Source organism: Pan paniscus, chromosome 15, assembly GCF_029289425.2.
Source record: "Pan paniscus chromosome 15, NHGRI_mPanPan1-v2.0_pri, whole genome shotgun sequence".
Classification (NCBI taxonomy): Eukaryota; Metazoa; Chordata; class Mammalia; order Primates; family Hominidae; genus Pan; species Pan paniscus.
The window spans coordinates 89,624,491-89,643,425 of record NC_073264.2 but is presented as its reverse complement, the minus strand read 5'-3'; the positions used below and the strand labels follow the sequence as shown (position 1 = coordinate 89,643,425).

Here is an 18,935-nt window from a genome sequence, read left to right as displayed (position 1 = left end):
AACCTTTAAACTTCAGGGATTATGTGGGGGAGAAAGTAAGCACTGATATCTTAAATTTCATTGATAAATGAATAGCTCTGAAGAAATGTTATTTAACAGTTACTTGCTTTTGCTGTCTTGACAAAGGCAATATTGAGTTACTGAGTCATATTTTTGTTTAAAAATGTCTTTGAGTATATTTAGCAAGAATAAAAGTTGGTATTTTTATAGTTTTTAGATTCCCAAGTCATTTTGAAACTGTTTAATATGAGAATCACACTGTTAGAACAGATTGTTTTGTCTTCATAAATTAAATCCTACTTGTGGTATTCATACCATGGGCACAGTGTTGGAAAATGAAAGGCTTATAGTGTTCTGAAAGTGACTTTGTCATATGATGTCACCCATTATGTCTTTAGACAAACTCTGCATTAAACGTATCAAGTTGTATGTGTGCTTTCATATTGCTTTATGCCTATTTTGTTTGCTAGGAAGACATGGAAACAGCAAAATACATTTGGAGACTCTGTGTTGCGCGACACAAGTTTTACAGACTAAACCAGTGTAACCTGTAAGTATGTCCTGCTCATGGAAATTATCAAAAATAATGAATTTAGAAATTGTAATCTTGAGTATACTGTATCATCAAGAAAGACATTTTATCAGTTGACATCTTTTTTTGATCCTATAGCTGTTTTCCTAGTTTAGCTTTGGACCAACTTCTAATAACTACATTGTATGCCTCTGAGATTTATTTCAACTAGTTACAAGAACCATTGTAATTCTTGAAAGGTAAAAAGGGAATAATATCCTTTATTTGTTTAAATCAATCCTCTGGTAAGCATTTTGAGTCATTAAAGATTATTCAGCTTTTCCAGCTATCTGAAGAATTTTTGCCCCTCCTTCCTGGTGTGCATTTTTCTTAGCCCACATGGGTTTCTTACTGTTTGCCAGATCAATAAAGCACATGGTGATATTGCACATATAAAATATTGTCCTTCATCTATACTCCCCTCCAGCCTCTGCACCATATCTCTGCTTTCCTGAATAGCAGGTTTCCTCAAGAGAGTTGTGTATGCTTGTATGTTTCCTTCCTTCCATCCCATTTTCCCTAAGCCTCCACGTTACTGATGCTGCTTGTTGTGGTCAGGTGACTTTCGTCCAGTGATCATTTCATGAGTTCTCTCACTTGACCGCTCCGCAGTACTGATCCTCCGACAGCTCCTTCCATCCTTCTGGAATCCTGCTCTTCTTCGGCTGCCAGGACACCACCCCCTGCTCGGCTTCCTCTTTCTAGGCTGTTTCTTCTCAGTCACCTTTGCTGGTTTGGTCCTGAGGCCTTTTCTCCAAATCCTTTCCTCTAGGGGGCTTCTCCTGACCTGTCCTCCCCCTGAGCCCCCGGTTCAAGTGATTCTCCTGCCTCAGCCTCCCGAGTAGCTGGGATTACAGGCATGCGCCACCACACCCCACTAATTTTGTATTTTTAGTAGAGACAGGGTTTCTCCATGTTGTTCAGGCTGGTCTTGAACTTCCGACCTCAGGCGATCTGCCTGCCTTGGCCTTCCAAAGTGCTGGGATTACAGGCGTGAGCCACCGTGCCCGGCCCTCCTTGAGCTCTTGACTCCTGCATCCTACCGCAAGCATTTAGTTTGCTTAGTCCTCAATACCACTCTGAAAGTTGTGGTGAATATATACTACTGCCTGTATATTCTGAAGGTAGAGCTGGCAGAACTTGCTGATGAATTGGATGTGGTATGAAACCTGACCATTTTTACCACTCGTGTTAACAGCTTAGTGCTGGCTGCCACTACTTCTCATCAGAATACTGAGGTAGCCTTCTGACTTTCCTGTTTCTGTGCCTTCGCTGTCTGTAGCTTATTTTCCATATGTCAGCCAGAATGATCTTAGTTTAACCTGAATCAGATCCTGACACTCTTTTTTTTTTTTTTTTTTTTTTTTTTTTTTTTGAGACAGAGTCTCGCTCTGTCACCCAGGCTGGAGTGCAGTGGCACGATCTTGGCTCACTGCAACCTCCGCCTCCCGGGTTCAAGTGATTCTCCTGCCTCAGCCTCTTGAGTAGCTGGGACTACAGGCACATGCCACCACGCCCAGCTAATTTTTTGTATTTTTAGTAGAGATGGGGTTTCACCATGTTGGCCAGGATGGTCTCGATCTCCTGACCTCGTGATCCACCTGCCTCAGCCTCCCAAAGTGCTGGGATTACAGGTGTGAGCCACCGCACCCTGCCCAGATCCTTTCACTCTTCTTAACCCTCCTTTGGGATTCCACTTCTTTTTTTAAGTAATTTTTTTAGTTTGTTTTTGAGACAGCTCTGTCACCCAGGCTGAGTACAGTGGCATGATCATGGCTCACAGCAGCCTCTCAACCTCCCTGGGCTCAGGTGATCCTCCCACCTCAGCCTCCTGAGTAGCTGGTACCACAGGTGTGTACCTGGTTAATTTTTTGGTGTTTTTTATAGAGGCAGGATCTCCTTATGTTACCCACACCGGTCTCAAACTTCTGGACTTTAGGGATCCTCCTGCCCCGGCCTCTCAAAGGGCTGGACAGGTGTGAGCCACCAGGCCTGGCCCCATTTTACTTCTAATAAAAGTACGAGGCCATACACAGTGTGGTCCTTGCCTGGTTCCAACCTTATGTCTTTTATCCTCCTCCCTGCTTGCTCTGTTCCAGCCACATTGGTATCCTGGCTAGGCTGCAGATGTGCCTCACCCTAGGGGAGGCTGTCCTTGCTCTTTTCCCAGGTCTCCACCTGCCTTGCTCCCTCATTGCAGCCTGCTGTCTGGTCAGATATGACCCTCTTCAGAGGCTGTCCCTGATTGTCCTATGGTACCCCCCTTCCACTATGATCTGTCTCTTTACCCTCTAACTTTGTTTTGTTCTTTATAGCACTTAGCACCACGTGAATTTCTATATTTGTTTGTTTGCTTGTTTGCCTGTATCCCCTGTCAGCAGGTTAGCTCTAGAGCAGTGCTTGAGGACAGACACTCTTCCCTGCCTTCAGTGCTATATTCCCCATGCCAAGCAAGGGCCTGGCTCACTGTCGGCCTTAATGAATTTGTTCAGCTAATCTATAGATACAGGTGTTAAGAGCTCTGATTCAAGATGTCTTGGTGCTGTAAGATCCCTTAGGAAAATGGTACGTCACCCAGAACTGCCAAGATAGGAAAGGCTACCCAGCCAAGTGACATCTAAGCTGAGACCCGAAATGTTGCACTCAATTCCCACAACCTTTCTTTAAGCTGTCCTTGTCCCTGGTCCATGTCTGGAGGCACCTCCTGGAGCTCCCTCCCACTTGGCCCCCCACGCCCTATCTCATCTGTATGCAGTCAGTCTTCTGGATAGATAAGCAAAATATGTAGCACTGCTCTTGAAGTTACATGTCAGGAACAAATCTGAGCATGTGCCTCTCACCCGCCCCATCCTGGGTACAGGATTAAGGGCAGACTCCTGAGGTCCTTCTCTGGACTTAGCTGCCCCAGCCCAGTTGGCCTTGGAGTCTGACTCCAGGAAGGCATCTTTCCTTATCATGTGAATGCCCCCAGCCCAGGCCTTTGCTAAAATGTCCTTCCTTCCCTTCTCTGACAGACTCTTAGTCATTCTTCAAGATTGAGTTTAAAATACAGCCCCCATAGACACCACCAAACATTCAGTTTGCTTAGTCCTCGACACCACTCTGAAAGTTGTTTTTTCTACCTCTTTTATAACAATGACCTGAATAATTCATAACAATAATTTAGTAAATGCTTGCTCTGTGTCAAGCATTATACTGAGAGCTTTTATTTTCTTTAATCCTTACAGTAACCCTGTTGGGCACAATTATTACTATCCCATTATTGATGAAGGTATGGAGACTTATAGAAGTGAAATGTCTTGCCCTGCCACACAACTAGTAAGTGGAGCAGCAAGACTCGAGCCTGTGCTCTTAGCCGCTGTGCTAGCCTGTTAGAGTAGTTCCTGCCTGCTTTTTTCATATTGACAGATATCAATTGACAGATCATTTTCATTTGATCTGTCTCTCTTGTTTGATGAAGCTCCATGAGGGCAGGGTCTCCTCTTTCTCATCTTCGTGTCCCCTGTCTGGCAAGGTGCCCGGTGCATAAGGGCTTAGTGAACAATGGGAGCCGGAGTGTGGCAGTGATGGGAGTCACAGGGGAGAAGAGCACTTTTGCTCCTTTGTCTCTTCCTTTTATTACAGATTGTAAATGAGGCATGGGGTGGAGGCAAAGTCTAACAAGGGCATTTTGTCCCTTAGCACCAGGAAGAAAGGAGAAAGGCTGTGGAAGTGCCTTCTGTCTTGCAGGGTGTGAGAGAAACTCTGGGCAGGAGCAGCAGTGTAAAGATAACATGCGGGGATGCCCACCCGGACGGGGAGCTGGCCAGTGGTTTGCATGTATGGCCCAGTCCCTGTCTCTTCTCTGCCTTCCCCTGCACCATGTTTGCATCCGAGTCCCCACCGCTGGTCTGGTGATGGGATTTTCGTAAGCACTGACAGGGAGGAGGAACCTGCTTTCTTTGTAAATATGGGAAGCAGTTTCTGCTAGGGGCCTGGGTGTATTTGCATATGAAAGTGTTCCCCCTGGTGGTGATATTCAGTAGTGCTACTTGCCTTTGGGGTTCCCTGGGGCTGACCTGGTTATCCAGCCATATGTGGCATGATTTCTATGCAGAGGTAAGTTCTAAGATTCAAGCAGTAGATAATGCAGTCTGTTGGACCACAGCATTTTCATTTTAAAGACTTTAATAAGTTAAGAGTGTTCATAATATTGAGCCATTATTACCTCAGTTCGTTTCTTCTCTGGAAAATAGTGGAGAATCTACATTTTGAATAAACCATAAAACATAATCCCTTTCCATGAGGCATCCATATTGGTTGGTGGTTAGTGCCTGTTTTTTGTTTGTTTGTTTGTTTGTTTGCAAATTAACAACTTGTAATAAGTAAAAGAGGGAAGAGGGAAAAGCAACAAATGATTGATTATGGTGAATGAGTCTTAGAAATTCAGCTCTAGTTTTTGGAATATTGCTATTTATTGGCAAGTGTGAACAAAACTACATTAATGTCATCAGTTGCATATGCTATACCTAAATAAGGAACACCTGAATCTTTTTAAAATGGAACAGTTATGTTTAAAGGGCTGTTTTCCAAAGTTTGCTTTCAATCTCTATATATCCAATAGATTGTGGCAGTTGATTTCCATGAGCTATTCCTATGTAATTACTTATGATTCATTCTGTAGGGAACTAATATATTTCATTGTGAGCGTTTGTTTCCCACATAAAGTAAATGAAGCTTTTAATATTAGCTTTTAAAATTTTGCTTGATAATAAAATGAAAAGAACTTTAATTGTTATGGCCATGTTTTAAAGGCTCTCAATATAGACTGTTTAGTCATGTTCCAATATTAGGATTCTGAAGTATTGGTAGACTTGTTGTCATGGGCCAGATGGGTAAACTAAAGCGTGATAGGCATTTAACAAAACTGCCCCTGGCCTGGAACTGGACAGTGGCTTCTGGACATCTGGTTTGGGCTGGGGTGACTGGTGGCCCAGGAGATAGACTCGACTTGCACAGAAAGGGGAACTGTAATCCCAGGGTGTCCCCTTTACCCCCAGTCCTGATCTATTGTAGTTTATTGCTGCTTGGGATGGCCTTATGTGACTCATCTAATCTTGACCCAGATAACTATATTTTAGTATTTATACAATGGCATAATCCAACAGCCTTCTCCCTCCACCCCCTAACAAAGTGCATTAGATAACAGAATGATCGTTATCCAAACCTTAAAAATGTTAGATGGATAACAGTCTGTCTTTTTAAAATTATAAAGTGAGGATATTGAGACTTTTATACTTAATATTCCTTTATGGTTGAATTGGGAATTAAATGACATAATAATGTCAACCTGTTAGATCAGAAATCTGCTTCAAACCCACTGTCTCTCACTCTAAGCCCCAGAACTGGTCATGCTGTAATCACCCTCCCTGATTTATATAAGGAAAATGCCGGGAGAGTTGGGGAGTCATGGGAGGCCCCTTGGTGTAGGTGGCTCCCCTGCTCTTTTCTGTGAGGAAAAGGGAGGATGGTATCCTTCAACCTGCAAAGCCAAGTGATAGAGGGTTCAAGAGACTTTCTCCAGAAGGGAAACTTGTATTTCAGACTGCAGCAGGCCACTCGCTGAGCGCAGTGAGTGCTCCCTGCAGCTCAGGGGTGTTGGTGAACATAGCAGCCGGTGTCCACCTTGGTTCCGGAGACTTTTGTAATCAGGAGACTGACTAGAGTAGGCCCTGCCTGGAAAGGGAAAGAGTTTACCCATCTTCTTGGCCTACTGCAGAGCTTGAAGAGACTATAGGAAGTCTGGAAGAAGATGGAGCAGCCCCTATCCCATTCCAGTCCCCTGAGCCCCAGAAGTGTAGAGAGGACCCAGTAGTTCCCATGGATCCATGTGAAGGAGCAGGGCAGGAAGAGGTGGGAGGGGAGAGGAGGAGCAGCCACAAGGCCAAACAGTGGGACCTCTGGGTATGGGGACATGGACCCCTGGTGGAGCCGAGGAGAGGCAGCGGCTTTTTCTGAGTAGGTTCTCATATGGATAAAGGTCAGTGTCACCCTGGAAAACCACACATGTCGGTCGGTCGCGGTGGCTCATGCCTGTAATCCCAGCACTTTGAGAGGCTGAGGCAGGTGGATTATCTGAGGCCAGGAGTTCAAGACTAGCCTGGCCAACAAGGTGAAACCCCGTCTCTACTAAAAATGCAAAACTTAGCCTGGCGTGGTGGCGGGCGCCTATAATCCCAGCTGCTCGGAAGGCTGAGGCAGGAGAATCCCTTGAGCCTGGGAGGTGGAGGTTGCAGTGAGCCAGGATTGCACCACTGCACTTCAGCCTGGGCGACAGAGCAAGACTCCATCTCCAAAAAAAAAAAAAAAGAAAACCACACATTTCATGGGGCTGGAGTGACACTAGGGCCTCTCCCTCCATCAGTATTCCTTCCCAGTTACCTGAGATGGTCTCTGCTGGCTTTGTTCCTCTCCCATCCCACAATGCCAGGAAGCTACACCTAAGGCGGGGTTTGGTAGGGGGGTGAACAGTAGGAGCAGGCATCCCAGAGCCAAGTCAGTGACCTGTAAGCAGCTTGGATGCAGCCCTGGTCTACCCAAGTGTAGGCTGGGAGGAGAGCATTTATTCTTCCTTACCCTTACTATAGTGAGCTCAAAAGGTGTAAGTCATTGAGACAAACATTTGCTAGGTATTTCCACCATCTAACACTTTTATTTATTTATTTTTTAAAGAGACGGGGTCTTGCTCTGTCTTCCAGGCTGGAGTGCAGTGGTGTGATCATAGCTCACTGTAACCTCAGACTCCCGGGCTTGAGGGATCCACTGGCCTCAGCCTTCAGCTTCTGAAGTAGCCAGGATTATAAGCGTGTGCCACCATGCCTGGCTAATTTTTTTTTTTTAGTTTTTTAGAGATGGGGTCTTGCTTTGTTGCCCAGGCTGGTCTTAAACCCCTGGCCTCAAGTGATCCTCACATCTCAGCCTCCTAAGTACCTGGGATTACAGGAAGGAATCTATTCCTTGAACTATCTATTAGTGCATGAGCTATCAATGGCATCTTTTTGTTTATCAAAATCTTAACTCCCTTACATCGTATAAGAAAGGAAACTTACAAAGCAAAATTCAGACGAGGCTTAGAAATACAAGCTCAGCTGTAAATGCTTAGTAATAAGCATCACTTTAGTCCTCACTTGTTAGTCATTCATTTGCTCAGCAAAGGCACCAGGGATACCACATCTTGCCTCCACGGAGCTTACGATTAGTTGGGGTTGGGGAGCAGGTTGGACACATGATTGTTAGACACATACACTCAGGAATCTGACAGACCTGCTGGTTCAAATGCCGGTTCTACTACTTGTTTGCCATGTGACCAGGAGCAACTTACTGAACCTACGTATCACTTTCCTTATCTGTAAAATCAGGATAATAACTGGACCTCCCTTATGGGTTTGGTGTTCACATTCCACGAGATAATCACGTACAGTCCTTAGCACAGTTTCAATAAATAATATTGATTTTACTTGGGCTGGTAGACTTTTTTCTTTTTTTTAAAGACACCAGGTCCTAGTATCCCAGTTTCCCAGGTGGAATATGGTGGGAATTCGCAGATGGGATCGTAGTGCACTACAGCCATGAACTCCTGGATTCAAGGGATCCTCCTGCCTCAGCCTTCCAAGTCGCTGGCACTACACAGGCATGTGCCACCACGCCTGGCTCACCCTTTTTAATTTTTATTTTGTCTTCTTTGGCACACAGATTCTAGTGATTTCTTCTCAGTTATTTAGCAGCACCCATCAACATAGTAACTGCCCAAAAAGTTTGGAAACCACAGCCAACAGTTACAAGGTTTTCTCTTGTATGCCAAGTTGAGGATAGCTGGTCTCAGAGTAAACTGCATTTATAAGAACAATGCCAAGAAGAAAGAGAAGGTTAGACTATTAGAACTGATGGCGTGGCTGCCTGGGTCAAGCACTTTGGCAGGTACACGCTTTTGTAGTTTGTTTTCTTAGTAGAGCCGGCTACTACAGTGGGCAGTGTTCGCCTCCACACTGGGTGCTGCGGCAAGAGCGCCAAGATAAGCTCTCAGTGTGGGAGGGCCGCCCATGTGCTGAAGCTCTGCATCCTTGGGTTTTGTGTTTTATTTTTGCCCCAGGCTGGGCAACTGTGGACATGTTGTTGGAGTTTGTTGACAGAGAATTCTGTTGGCAATCCTTGTGAATTTGTAGTACTTTAAAAGTTTAAGTTCAGTCCATCTAGACAGTGAGTCTCTGCTAGACTGAACACAGGGTTCAGAGGACCCAGTTTGCCTAAACCTAGTCCTGACAATGAAGAATAACCAGAGACAAAGTAAATTTCAAGGCTGCAAAAATGCAGCGTCTTCAAATTCTGGGCACTATTTTTTTTTTTTTTTTTGAGATGGAGTCTCACTCCGTCGCCCGGGCTGGAGTGCAGTGGCGTGATCTCGGCTCACTGCAACCTCCGCCCCCTTGGCTCAAGCGATTCTCCTGCCTCAGCGTCCTGAGTAGCTGGGATTACAGGCGCCTGCCACCGCGCCTGGCTAATTTATGGGCACTAATTTTAAGGAATATATTAATGTGCAGTTAAGGAGTATTTTTTATTTTTTATTTTTTAAAACCCAGACACGCCATGCAGACTTGTGTCACCAAAATAAATACTGGAAGAATGGAATATCTTTTGGAAAAGAGACATTTATTTTTCATAACAGCCTGAATACTTTCCAGTAACAAAGAAATGAAATTATTTATAAAAGCCAGTAAAAGCAGTTGTAATCACCTGATGTTAAAACTAGTATGTACTAGTTTTCTTTTTATCTCAAGAGTCTTATAAAAATAAGCTAATATTCAGGGTTTTTGAATATAAGATACTAGTTTTCAGAGTGCTAAGAGTAATATTAATTTATGAGACATGAGGCTTGATATTATGGTAAATTTGCTTAAATGGATTGAATATTCACTTTGTCATGATGGATTTTCTAGTAATTAGTCCTTAGAACACTGTAACCAAAGGTCACAAAATATTTTTGTAATCAGTGATTATGTGTTACATAAGTACATGAACCAGGAATAGGTGGTAAAAGGTCTAAGAAAAAGTGCTTTGACAAAACTACATGTCATCAACAAAGCCAAGAATCCAGTGTGTTTAGGTTCCTAGATCTTGCAGTAAAACTGACCACACAGAAGAAAAAAAAAATCTTGCCTTTATTTGAAAACAATAGTTACAAATGGGCTTTTCTGTGTCTGTTTCCTTTTTTTACCTTATTGTTTTTTTAAAGATAGAACTTGCTGTGTGAATAGTTGAAAATCTCACATTATCACATTAGTATTTGTCAGCACTCCCTAATACGTTTAGGTACTTTTTTTTTTTTTTTTTTTAGACTAGAATCTCGCTCTTGTTGCCCAGGCTGGAGTGCAATGGCGCAATCTCGGCTCACTGCAACCTCTGCCTCCTGGGTTCAAGTGACTCCCCTGCCTCAGACCCCCGAGTAGCTGGGATTATAGGCACCCACCACCATGCCCAGCTAGTTTTTGTATTTTCAGTAGAGATGAGGTTTCACCATGTTGGCCAGGTGGTCTCGAACTCCTGACTTCAGGTGATCCACCCGCCTTGGCCTCTGAAAGTTTGGGATTACAGGTGTGAGCCACTGCGCCTGGCCTTAGGTGTTTTTTTAAAAAGTATATTCAAAACAAATCAGAAATTTCTTGCAAAGAAAGGTAAATGGGTTTACCATCAGCTCACTGAACCAAGTCTTGTGCTTTGCTTTCCCTTGGTTCCTTAGAGGAAATGTAGATTTAAAAAATACGTATGTTTGAAATTTTTTTATATTTGAGTTTTTTAAAAGATGGGGTCTCACTATGTTGTCTAGGCTGGTCTTGAACTCCTGGGCCCAAGATGCTCCCAAGAGGCTGGGTCTACAGGAGCATGCTTACTGCACTTGGAAATGTAGATTCTTATCACTAAAATCATAAATTCATTTCTTCATTATGTTTGTAGTCTGTGGTTAACAGACTTTTAATTAAAGGCAGTTCTTACTGCTTGAGGCTTCTGGGTTGACAGTGGATGGTTCCCCGGGAGGAAGGTTAGTGGGGGGACCTAGGGCTCCCCCAGCGCATAGGAGAAACACATTTGCATTTGCACTGAATCCAGCTTCTCCTGCGACAAGTGTGTGGGTGATGCAGCCTTGTCTCTTTCCCCACTGCTTATGGCTAATCCAGAGGTTTATTGGATGGGCCTGGGAAGGATGCTCTGATCCCTTTGTGGGTCCAGGCGATGATGCTGTGTGGGGAGCCTGAAACCACAGGGCAGGTTGAGGGGTTGGGGCAGCAGGAAAGGGCTGAGGCCCCACGGGCCAACAGAGAACCTCCCTTCTTTTCTTTGACTTCATGACTTAGATAGCTTGTGTTTTTTTTGCCTGAGAAGATTTATTATTTTACGTTCCTATATCTTGTTTTGGTAGAATTTAAGAGAGAGTGTGTATGTGCCCTTCTCAGAGTCATCCTATTTTATAGGCAAACTCAGACCGTCACAGTGAACCCAGTCAGGAGGAGGTCTTCTTCAAGGATGTCTCTGGTGAGAAACAAGGAAAGCGTGATGCTTTTTCATTTCAGTGATGGTTTTCCTCAGTCAAATATGCTGTCAATACTGTTAATTTTGAGTCTGAACCATAAAAGTGTATTGATATTTCATCATTTTTAACCAAAGAAATGGTAATTTTTTCCCGTACGTCCAACCTAATATTTATATTATTATATTATACATATTTGAATATTAGGTCTGACCTTAATATTAAGAACTTAGACTATTGGCCAAGAGTAATCCTAAGTTGGTGTATATTTAAAATACTAGATGCCTTTAATAAGATTGACTATAATACCTATAAGCTTCTTATGTTGAAATGTTTCTACAAGGAAATGTGTATCTATTGCTTCTTGCTCTTAGCTTTTTAGATGCAGATTTTCTTGTGGAGCCTAATGTCCTTGGTATCAGTCATAGGGCTTGACATTGCCATTTGGGGAAACAGAAATGCTAGATATGTTAAGAACTACTGTGTCTTCATGTTTATTTTCCATATATAATATATTTGATTCCTTTAGAAGTTTTTTTAACAGAAAGAATCCAGTGGATAATAACTTTACCTGTATTACATAAGGAATATGTTTCAACCCTGTGTCAAACTCTCCATTTCTTAGCCTAAACCCCAGCCCTACGTGATGCCTCCCCCACCGCAGCTGCACTATAATGGACATTATACAGAACCATATGCTTCTTCCCAAGGTAAAGTACACTGTTTCTGCCATGCCTTACATAGTTATGACTATGGATAAATCTGTGAATGCTTGGAGATCGTGAAGCCTGGACAGTTTTTGGCTGAAGTTGCACCCCAAATTGCATCATGATAATAGCTATCCTGGATTCATAAAAGAAGCCAATACATTGTTTTTTGTTTGTTTGTTTGTTTGTTTTTGGAGACAGAGTCTCAATGTGTCACCCAGGCTAGAGTGCAGTGGCGTGTCTCAGCTCACTGCAACATCCGCCTCCTAGATTCAAGCAATTCTTGTGCCTCAGCTTCCTAAGTAGCTGGGACTACAGGCACGCCACCACGCCTGGCTAATTTTTGTATTTTTTGGTAGACACGGGGTTTCACCATGTTGGCCAGACTGGTCTCAAACTCTTGACCTCAGATGATCCACGTATATTTGGGTTCTTGAATGTATGTAAAAACATGCAGTATCAAATTTTGATGCTCCACTGGTCTCAAATTTGGCCAATGGGAAACTATCAAGCTGGTTCCTGTGTCCTTTTACCACCACCCTATTAGCCTTTAAGTGCTTCTTTGCTATCTGACAAAGAATTCCCAGGGTTACTTTTCTTTCCCTGCCAGAGGCTTTCCTATTGTAAAAGTTAAACACATGACTACTGCAGTTTTCACATGAGAAGTATAAGGAATTGTATTTATAACAAACCCCCAAGCTGAAGTTTAAGCAGTCAATTAACATTTACTCTATACTCTCTCTGTATGGGGCTATACCAAATGCTAAGGAGGTTTATGCAGATGAGTATTTCCACATCTTAAGAAGTTTATCTTCAGCCTGGACCACAGGGCCAGACCCTGTCTCTACCAAAAAAAAAAAAAAAAATAGCTGGGCGTAGTGGTATGCACCTCCAGTCCCAGCTACTCAGGAGGCTGAGGTAGGAGGATTGCTTAAGCCCAAGGTGGGGGTGGAGGTTGCAGTGAGCCAAGATTTTGTGCTACTGCACTCCAGCCTGGATGACAGAGGGAGACTATCTCAAACAAAACAAAACAAAACAAAACAAAAACCACCTTAGAATCTAATAGTTTAAGATAAGACAAGTGCACAAATAACTTTGTCTTTCTCCCCTGAACCCCTTTTTTGTGGAGAATGGGGTCTTGCTATATTGCTCAGGGTGGTCTCAATCTCCTGGGCCCAAGCTATCCTCCTGCCTCTGCCTTTCTAAGTGCTGGGATTATAGGCCTGAGCCACCACTCCTGGCACAAATAACTTGAATATGATAGTTTTTCTGAGACAGCATGTGCAATTACCATGCTCCTCAGTGGAAGAGAGACTCATCACATTGGGGAGATTGAGAAGAACTTTCTGTATCTGAAAAGATGGGTGGATTTCAGCAGGTAGAAAGGCAGGAACTTGACCGGGGTTGCTGTTCCTAGTTTTGGGGATAGTGAACGCCAGGCACAGAATGAAGCAGGGTGTGTTTGGAGAGTAGAGTGGTCCAGGTTTCCTCTCGGGTAAGGAACTGGTAGGGAGTGATGCATGAAGGGACCAGAAGGTGGGATGTGACTGTATTGTTTGTGTTGGCCCTGGTGTAAAAGATGAGGGTTTTCATGCAGTGAGGTGGGTAGTAGAGAGCAGGGCTTTGGGTGTAGAGCCTGAGAGCATCCCCCTCGCCATGTTCTTGTATTTCCTCCCTCTTGCACCCTGCCCTTGTCTGGTATTTGCAATCCCGGCCCCTCCCACTTCCAGGACCTGGCTGTCCTCTGCATTGTTAGTCTCACTTTGCCACTCATTCTCTTCCCTCTGTCTATAAACATCTTAATATTGTTCATTCTCCTCCCTTTAAGTAATGGTTTGAGTGATCTGCTTTCTTTTCTCACTGACTTTTTTTTTTTTTTTGGAGACGGAGTCTCACTCTGTTGCCCAGGCTGGAGTGAAGTGGCGTGATCTCGGCTCACTGCAAGCCCTGCCTCCTGGGTTCACGCCATTCTCCTGCCTCAGCCTCCCGAGTAGCTGGGACTACAGGCACCCGCCACCACGCCCGGCTAATTTTTTGTATTTTTAGTAGAGACGGGGTTTCACCGTGTTAGCCAGGATGGTCTCGATCTCCTGACCTTGTGATCCGCCCGCCTTGGCCTTCCAAAGTGGGGATTACAGGTGTGAGCCACTGTGCCTGGCCCTTTCTCACTGACTTATAAGAGTACTCTCTGTGTGCTGCTTCTGCTTGCTGGTTACCCGCCCACTCCTCTGTCTTTGCCACTCTGTTAAAGCGGCCCTCTGGGAGGCTCCCAGCACCCCCACATCCCCTCACCATCACATTCAAGCCTTTGTACCTTCTGGAAACTCTCCTGGCATGCTAGGTTTTTCCCTCCTCCTTCCCATCAGTATTGTTTGGTGGGCTCTGCAGGTCTGTCCTGTGGCTTTTTCCCTCCCTCTGTGAGCTTCCCAGGGATCTCATCTACATTTAACATTTCTTTTCTTTTCTTTTCTTTTGAGATGGAGTTTCGCTTTTGTTGTCCAGGCTAGAGTGCAATGGCATGATTTTAGCTCACTGCCACCTCTGCCTCCTGGGTTCAAGCCTCAGCCTCCCAAGTAGCTGGGATTACAGGCATGCGCCACCACGCCCAGCTAGTTTTGTATTTTTAGTAGAGATGGGGTCTCTCCGTGTTGGTCAGGCTGGTCTCAAACTCCCGACCTTGGGTGATCTGCCCACCTTGGCCTCCCAAAGTGCTAGTGTTACAGGTGTGAGCCACTGCACACGGCTGTGTGCAGGATCATTCTTTTGCCTGGTGTTCGAGACTCCACACAATATTCCCTGAGCCTGCCCTTCCAACCTTACTTCCCAAGTTATTTTACTCCTCTGTAGCTATCTGACACTCTAGCCACCCCAGCTTGCCCAGGGGTGCACCCTGGCTTTGCCAGTGCCGCTCTGCACCCTCAGGTGCCCTTACCCCATGCACCCTTCCGTTCACATGCTGCCATGCAGACCGGATAGGCAGGGCTATGCTGTGCTGACAAAATACTCCATTCCAAACTCTCAGGGAAGTAATAATAAAGGTCACCTGTCCATTGCACACTGTACTAACAGGAGGGCTCTGCCCCGTCTGAGTCTGCCGTAGGGGCTTGAGCTGGAGAGGCTCTTCTCTCTGGAATGTTGTTGGTCAGTGTTGCAGTTGGAAGAGAGCCTGGAAGCTGGCTTTTAACCCTCTGTGCACTTTCCCTTGACCATTACTAGTCGCATTGTTGTGCCTGATATCAAGGGGTGAGGAGGGGTAACCCTGCGTGCTCTGAGAGGTGGAGAGACCTCACTTCTGATGGAAGCTGGACACGCCCACCTCACCCACTTACCCCTCAAGTCCCCTTAACTGCCATATCTTGTGAGGTGGTTCTTGGTTCTCTCTTCCTTGTCCCCATCAACCCAACCCAGGCTGGAAATGAGCATTTCTTCCTCTGGACTCCTGTAACCCTTCATCTCTTCTCCCTTCCTTGAATTATGGTGATTTCATGCATACCTTTCCCCTTTTCTTGCCTGTATTCCAACCATCTTTTCCTCCTTCTATTCTTAGTATTGCCTTTTCCACATAACAGTCTCATAAATGGCTAGATGGTTTGTGAGGTGCAGAAGCAGGGAGACTAGGTGTATATAGAGCTAGTTCAGACAAGCTGGGGTAGGGGCCCGAGCTGTGGCAGCAGTGAGGAAAGGGGGATTGCAGAGATGGAGCCATGACCAAGCTTTGCATAGATGAGGAAAGCACAGTGACATGGAAGTGCTGTGTGTCAGCAGAAGAATACCGTGGAGATTTGAGTGCTATTTCCTCACAGCTGCATGTGCCACCAGAATAAAGTGTACCCACTGGATTGTGGTGTATTACTTAAGTATCACCATGATCACATAAATCACCATGGAGCTTTCGAAGCACAAAAAGAATGCCTTTCAGAGGAAATTGTTATTTGAAGGAGCTGGCTGCTGAGTGTTAGAAATCATCTAGGGTTAGAAATCATCCTCAGTAACAGAGGGCAGGTGAGCTACAAATTGACTAGAAGAAACATGGCCCCTGTCATCCCTGGGCAGGGACACATGCATAACTATTGTAAGATTAGGTTAAACTGATTCTGTTAGCTGCAGGTCTGGATCTTCCTGAAACATGGGGGCCAGGGCAGGGGGCAGCTGCAGCTGTTTAATGTGGCTCCTCTTGGCTTCTGGACACTTTATGGGCTGTGTGGCTGCTGGTGACACTGTTGGACCAGAGAAGTTCAGATCCTGCTATACCATTACCCTTTTACAGTCGAAGCTCTCATATTCATTTGGGAAGAACAATAAAAAATTCCACCTTGCTTACAGACAGTTGGTGCTTGAACTAGCTCAGCAGCAGCAAGGCCACATCCCTACCCAGGGAAGAAAGGCAGAGTCCCCAGCCCAGTGCCTTGAATGGTATCTCTGCCTCAACTTCCCCAGAGTTCCAAAAAGTCTGCTAGTCTGCTGTGGGTGTGGTTCGTTTAAGACAGGGTCTCACTTTGTCATCCAATGAATGCCACCCCTTAAGCAGGCAGAGCCATGCCCATCCTATAGATGAGGAAGCCGAAGCTCCCAGGGTCACTCAGATAGTGTGGCTAAAGCTAGGTCATTCTAGCGGGGATTTTTACAAGCTGTGTTAAAAATGTCATCAGAGGTAAGGGCCGATCTCAGTATTTGGTTGGAGTAATTAGTCCATTTTTAAAAATCTCATTTCGAACTCATTTTTTCTAGATAACCTCTTTGTGCCCAACCAGAACGGATACTACTGTCACTCTCAGACAAGCTTGGATAGAGCCCAGATTGACCTCAACGGTCGGATCCGTAATGGCAGTGTCTACAGTGCACACAGCACCAACTCCTTAAATAATCCTCAGCCCTACTTGCAGCCCTCGCCGATGTCGTCCAACCCTAGCATCACCGGGAGTGACGTCATGAGGCCTGACTACCTCCCGTCCCATCGGCACAGCGCCCTGATCCCCCCGTCCTACCGCCCCACCCCAGACTATGAGACTGTGATGAAGCAGCTCAACAGGGGCCTGGTGCATGCGGAACGGCAGAGCCACTCGCTGCGAAACCTCAACATCGGCAGCTCGTACGCCTACAGCAGGCCCGCGGCGCTGGTCTACAGCCAGCCCGAGATCCGCGAGCACGCACAGCTCCCCTCGCCACCGGCCGCACACTGCCCGTTCAGCCTGAGCTACAGCTTCCACAGCCCGTCTCCCTACCCCTACCCTGCCGAGCGGCGGCCCGTGGTGGGCGCGGTCAGCGTGCCGGAGCTGACCAATGCGCAGCTGCAGGCGCAGGACTACCCGTCCCCCAACATCATGCGGACGCAGGTGTACCGGCCACCCCCACCCTACCCGCCCCCCAGGCCCGCCAACAGCACGCCAGACCTGTCCCGCCACCTTTACATCAGCAGCAGCAACCCCGACCTCATCACGCGGCGCGTGCACCACTCGGTGCAAACGTTCCAGGAGGACAGCCTGCCCGTGGCGCACTCGCTGCAGGAGGTCAGCGAGCCCCTCACCGCCGCGCGCCACGCGCAGCTGCACAAACGGAACAGCATCGAGGTGGCCGGGCTCAGCCACGGCCTGGAGGGCCTGCGGCTCAAGGAGCGGACCCTGTCCGCGTCAGCGGCAGAGGTGGCGCCGCGAGCCGTCTCGGCGGGCTCCCAGCCCAGCGTTTTCACCGAGAGGACACAGCGAGAAGGGCCGGAGGAGGCGGAGGGCTTGAGGTACGGCCATAAGAAGTCCCTGTCGGACGCCACCATGCTAATCCACAGCAGCGAGGAGGAGGACGACGAGGACTTCGAGGAGGAGAGCGGGGCCCGGGCGCCCCCTGCACGTGCGCGCGAGCCTCGGCCCGGCCTGGCCCAGGACCCACCTGGCTGCCCTCGCGTCCTGCTCGCCGGGCCCCTGCACATCCTGGAGCCCAAGGTCCACGTCCCAGACGCGGAGAAGAGGATGATGGACAGCAGCCCCGTCCGCACGACCGCAGAGGCCCAGCGGCCCTGGAGAGACGGGCTGCTGATGCCCTCCATGTCGGAGTCCGACCTCACCACGTCAGGCCGCTACCGAGCCCGGAGGGACTCTCTGAAGAAGAGGCCGGTGTCGGACCTTCTCTCTGGGAAGAAGAACATCGTGGAAGGGCTCCCGCCTCTGGGGGTAAGCCACGCGGCGAGCAGTGCCGGGCCAGGGGACCGCGCGTTCACCCTGGCGCTTCTTTCACTCATCACGTCCCGTGTTTTTCAGCTCCTCTTGTTCTTTTAACGTTCTTCATTCCCCCACGTCACTCTCTTCTTGTCTAATTTTGAACACATTTAAATTTATGGAAATCATGGGGATCCACTTGAATTTTAGTGGTTTTACTGGAGATAATTATTATAGATGAAGTGAAAAGGTAAATTCACAGGGCTTTGTCGAAAGGAATGGAAAAGATGAATGAAATGTTTTAGTAATGCAGTGTTAAGGGAAAGACAGTTAAGATTTCATGACTTTAGCCACGATTGCTTTAGCCACCCATTAAAAATACTGTGGGTGATGTGGCACCCCAGGGGTGCATTTGTTTAGTTTGCTCAAGAGATATCTGAAAAAAGCATCCAGGAAAGTGTACCCAATCCTAATATAATTCTCCAGGTTGGAGTGTGTGTGGATACAGCTTACATATCTTGGCCGTGATTCTCTAGAGTGATTCTGGAGTTGGGAAGGTGGCACTTTGTTAAGGCAAATCCTGAGACGTCCAGGTTTCTTAAATTTAAAAGAAAGATGAATTCAGCTGAGAATCTAAGGAAAGTCCCCGGTAGAAGATGCAGTTCTTTAATATTCAGCCTAATAAATAAATATGAATTAAGCACTTTTTACCTACTTTGAAGCAAAATATAAAAAAGCATAGTAGCATCATCTCTAGCTGCCATCCTTGGAGCACTTGCCATGGGCCAAGCATTTCCTCTACTTTTGCGGCCTATTTACAGTAAGCCTATTGTTATGCCTGTTTTACAGATGAAGAAACAGACTTAGATATTAACTAACTTTTCCAAGGTCACATGACTAGTGAGTGACTGAACTGGAATTTTAAACCCATACTTAGAAGCCCATTCTGTTAT

At 46.2% G+C, this 18,935-nt stretch overlaps 1 protein-coding gene across 4 annotated transcripts in view; it reads left to right on the top strand.

Annotated features, from left to right (window-relative positions):
• Window positions 1-18,935, top strand: part of PTPN21 (protein tyrosine phosphatase non-receptor type 21) — a 94,135-nt gene that overhangs the window by 63,002 nt on the left and 12,198 nt on the right. For all 4 annotated transcript variants that reach the window (XM_034937967.3, XM_008958159.4, XM_003832743.6 and 1 more), the window contains 4 exons: window positions 471-550; window positions 11,074-11,134; window positions 11,755-11,839; window positions 16,565-17,997. In XM_034937967.3, coding sequence (XP_034793858.1) covers window positions 471-550; window positions 11,074-11,134; window positions 11,755-11,839; window positions 16,565-17,997 — 1,659 coding nt within the window. The remainder of the gene's footprint in view (window positions 1-470; window positions 551-11,073; window positions 11,135-11,754; window positions 11,840-16,564; window positions 17,998-18,935) is intronic.